Below are 4,329 nucleotides of genomic sequence, written 5' to 3' on the forward strand. Positions count from 1 at the left end.
ACATTACAATGGAATAAACCTATTTATGAAGCTCTTACCAGCTTGCCAAGTCCCAGAAAAGCACACAGTAATGATGGAAGTGAATTGCAAAGACTGTCAGATGTGGATGAATATAATACAAAGGAAGAGCTAAAAACATCATCACAGAAAATTTAAATGTTTGTCAATGAAAGGCCCAGTAATCAATGGAGCAAGTATAATTTCCTATAAAATTTCAGAAACAAGTTGAAATATAGAATATATTTTCAATATCAATAACATTCTATCACCCAAGCTACAAGCAGTACAAGACAATATAGAGAAGAGCCTCATTAATATGCATATTTCCTTAAAAGCATTCTAGATCAATGAAAAGATAGTGGGTTTCCTGTAACCAACAAACATTTTAACACCAAAAGAGCATTGCTATGAACATGCCATACTCATGGAAAATGAGAAATACTCAAAGAATTATTCTCTTATAAGAGATTCTTTATTGAAAGGTGAATTTGGAAATGAATGGCAATTCATGAATGCTACAAACATTAACAGAAATTGACATTAGAGCATCTGAAAATGGCCTAAAATAAGCAAATTATAGTCAACCTCAATTTCTATGAGCACTTCATGTTGGTAAAACTTTAAAAGCCTGATAATCTCAACTATTGGCTGGGGAGTGCAGCACCAAAGAACTCTCACACAGTACTGATGCATAAGCATAAATATGTACATCCACTGTCTATGAGTCCATGGACATAGGACATTACATACAACAGTTCCGAGGAATTATGGGACACAGTCTAGCAAAGCTGCCAATACATTTACTTTATGTGAAGGCAATTCATGTAGAGACATATTCTCTGAAGATATGTGTGCTTGGGTGCCCCAGTGTACACAAATAGGAATTTTTAAAGCAGTTTTTTATCATAAATGCCAGAAAAGAGAAAAAAATTAATGCCTATCAAAAGTAGATTTCATATGTTATGTCATCAGCCTAGGGATGTAAATAGCTACTGAAAACCTCTCCCCAGAGTTTCAATGAAAAAAAGGATGATTCTCACTTGTTCAGAACTCTAGTGGAAGGTAAAGACTGGAAAAAGATCCCACAAATGGTGAATCAAAGAAAAAGAAAAATATCATTTAGAAAACTCCTGTCTCAAACTGGCTGGTACTCTCCTCTCCCCCATACTCAGTTCCACACAGCTTGGTGAGTGTCCAGAGGGAGTGCCTAGGATGCCTTCCAATTCCCAATGGGGACAAAGCTTATGATATCTCACATCAGGAAGGCAGATCCACACTTATATCCACACACTGAGACCAAAGCCCACAGGGACACATGGCAGGGCTCAAGCCACAGGGGAGTAGGGAATACAAAATGACAGCAAGAAAGAGCTTCCAAAATGGAGGATCAGGGAGGGAACCACAATATCCTCCCCCAAAGCTGCAAGTAACCAGGGAGAAACTACCCAAATCAACTGTTTGGAAATAGGGGAGGACATTTCAAGGCCCAGATCAGTGAGGGATGAAGACTTAGAAAATCAGAGACTCATTACCAGTCATGGTTCACCAGTTTCAGAAAATATAGACTTTAAGTGCAATTATGTTATAACAGGTAAAAAAAGGACATTATGTATGAATAAAAGGGGCAATTCAACAAGAAGAAATAACGGTCATAAATATCAGTGCTACTAATCACAATGTCCTAAAGTACATGAGACAAACAAAAAAACTGAAGGGAGTCATAGATGACTATACCATGATAGTGGGAGACTAAAACACACCACTGTCTCCAATAGTTAGAACCAGTATCCAGATGTCCAAAAATAAAACAGAGAACCTAAATAATATGAGACATGAAGTAGACCTAAGCGTATATCCAAATCCAGCAGGTTATACATTCTTCTCTAGTGTTCATGGACCATTGTCAAGGAAGGACATATGCCGGGGCACAAAACAGGTCTTAAGAAATTTCAAAAGACTGAAATTATGTGAAGCACTTTCTCTGATCATAATAGAATGAAGGTGGAAAGCAGTAACAAGTGGTGAACCAGCAAATACCCAAATTTAGAGGTTAAACAACAAGCTCTTAGACAATCAGTGGGTTAAAAAATTTTCAAGAGACATAATCAAGTATTTCAAGATGGAAGAAACAAGAAAACAATGTACAAATGTTATGGGATGAGGATAGCAGTACTGAGAGGGAAATTTATATCCCTAAACACCTACATCAAAAGTAGGAAAGTGCTGAACACAACGACCTAACTGAACAATTAGAGAAACTAGAGAAGAACAGCAAACTAATGCCACATCAAGCAGAAAGAAAGAAATAACAAAGATTAGAGCAGAAATTAATGAAATAGAGAATAAAAACAACAAAGAGAATCAAGAAAACCAAAAGTTGATCTTTGAGAATATCAATTAACTTGACAATTAAGTAGAGAAACAGAAAGAGAGAAGCTGCAAATAAATAAAATAAAAAATGAGAACGATGCATTTCTATGAACTCTGAAAAAATAAAAATAAAAGTGATCACAAGAGAATACTATAAACAACTCCATGCCAACAAGATAGACAACTTAGAATATATGGACAACTTCCTACACACACATAAATAACCTACTCTGATTCAAGAAGAAATAGAAGAACTCAACAAACCAATGACAAGAAAAGAAATCAAATCAAACATCAAAAGCCTAGGAACAGCTGGGCACTCCAGCACCATGGGGAAGCTGGTGGCACTGACTCTGCTGGGGTCAAGCCTGGCCCTAATTGGGGAGAGGTTTCTGGCATTTAGACAAAGAATTAATGCATCAAGAGAAGTAGAGGCAGTAGAACCCCCAAACTGCCAACTTATTGAGGCAATTGAAGCTGGCTTTGAAGATATTGATATTCTTTCTACTGGGCTGGCTTTTATCTCCAGTGGATTAAAATATCCCGGTATGCCAAATTTTGCACCAGATGAACCAGGAAAAGTCTTGTTGATGGATCTGAATGAAGAAAAACAAGTGGAACAGGAACTAAAAATCAGTGATGGATTTGACAAGGCATCATTTAATCCACATGGGATCAGTACTTTCATCGACAAAGACCATACTGTGTATCTTTTGGTTGTGTGTCATCCTCACATGGAGCCCACTGTGGAGGTATTTAAATCTGAGGAGGAACATCATTCTCTTGTGTACCTGAAAACTATAAAAAATGAACGTCTTGAAATGGACCTCAGAGGACAGCACTCTGTATCATCAGGAAAGTTGCTGGTTCCTGTGGCAGAGTGAGGGAAACATGATGGACCACTCTTAATGTCTTCAATCAGAAGCCACACATCACTTCATTTCATTGAGCAAATGAAGTCACATAACTATGCCAAACTTCAAGGGGATGGAGAAATATAATGCCAGAAGGAAGAGAACCACAAATATTGGTGAACTGGACTATGAATGCCACAGATAACTGTTATTATTATTTACAAGGCAACAGATTTTGGAGTTTTGAGGTTTATTTGTATTTTTATTTATGTTTTTGCTAACTGCTATAGAAGAGGAAACTGAGAAAACAATAAACGGTTGAAGGAAAATCATCAGGGCAATGCAAAAAAAAAAAAAAAGCCATAGGAACAAGGTAAAAGCCAGGCCAGGAAGGCTTTACAGATGAATTTTATGAAGCATTCCAAGAAGAATTAATAGCATTCCTGCCAAAAATATTCCAAAATTTGAAAAAGAGGGAACATTACCTATCTGATTCTATGAAGCCAATATCCCCCTAATACAAACACAAATAAAGAAACTGCAGGAAAAGAAATCATCACAGCAATTTCTCAAATGAACACAGATGTGAAAATCCTCAAAAAAACTGCTTCTAAATTGAGTCCAATGGCAGATTAAAAGAATTGTACACCACAGTCAAATGGGTTTTATCCCAAATATGCAAGGATGGTGCAACACAAGAAAATCAATTAACAGAAGGCACTACATTAACCTATCAAAAGGGAAAAACTAAAAGATCACCTTGATCCATGCAGAAAAGGCATTTGAAAGAATTCGGAGCTTCCATGATAAAAGTACTTCAAAAGGCAGGAATCCAAGGAAACTTCTTCAACATGATAAAGTGTTTTTATGAAAAAAAACCACAGCTAACATACTCCATGGAGAGAGATGGAAAGCTTTGTCTCTAAGATCAGGAACAAGACAAGGATGCCCCGTGCTACCACTGTTATTCAATATTTTTCTAGTTCTACCTAGAGTAACTAGGCAAGAAAAATAAAATCATCCATATTGGAAAGGAAGAATTAAAACTAACACTACTTGCAGATGATCCTTTATTTAGAAAATCCTGAGAAAAAGAACAAAACTA

At 36.6% G+C, this 4,329-nt stretch overlaps 1 protein-coding gene across 1 annotated transcript; it reads left to right on the plus strand.

Annotated features, from left to right (window-relative positions):
* The first annotated feature begins 2,699 nt into the window (after positions 1–2,699).
* LOC119512813 (serum paraoxonase/lactonase 3-like) lies at positions 2,700–3,254 on the plus strand. The gene has a single exon (XM_037807600.1). It carries the CDS (start codon positions 2,700–2,702, stop codon positions 3,252–3,254), a length of 555 nt encoding a protein of 184 aa, XP_037663528.1.
* The last annotated feature ends 1,075 nt before the right edge of the window (positions 3,255–4,329 follow it).

Source organism: Choloepus didactylus, chromosome 17 (genome assembly GCF_015220235.1).
Source record: "Choloepus didactylus isolate mChoDid1 chromosome 17, mChoDid1.pri, whole genome shotgun sequence".
In the NCBI taxonomy this organism is placed as follows: Eukaryota; Metazoa; Chordata; class Mammalia; order Pilosa; family Megalonychidae; genus Choloepus; species Choloepus didactylus.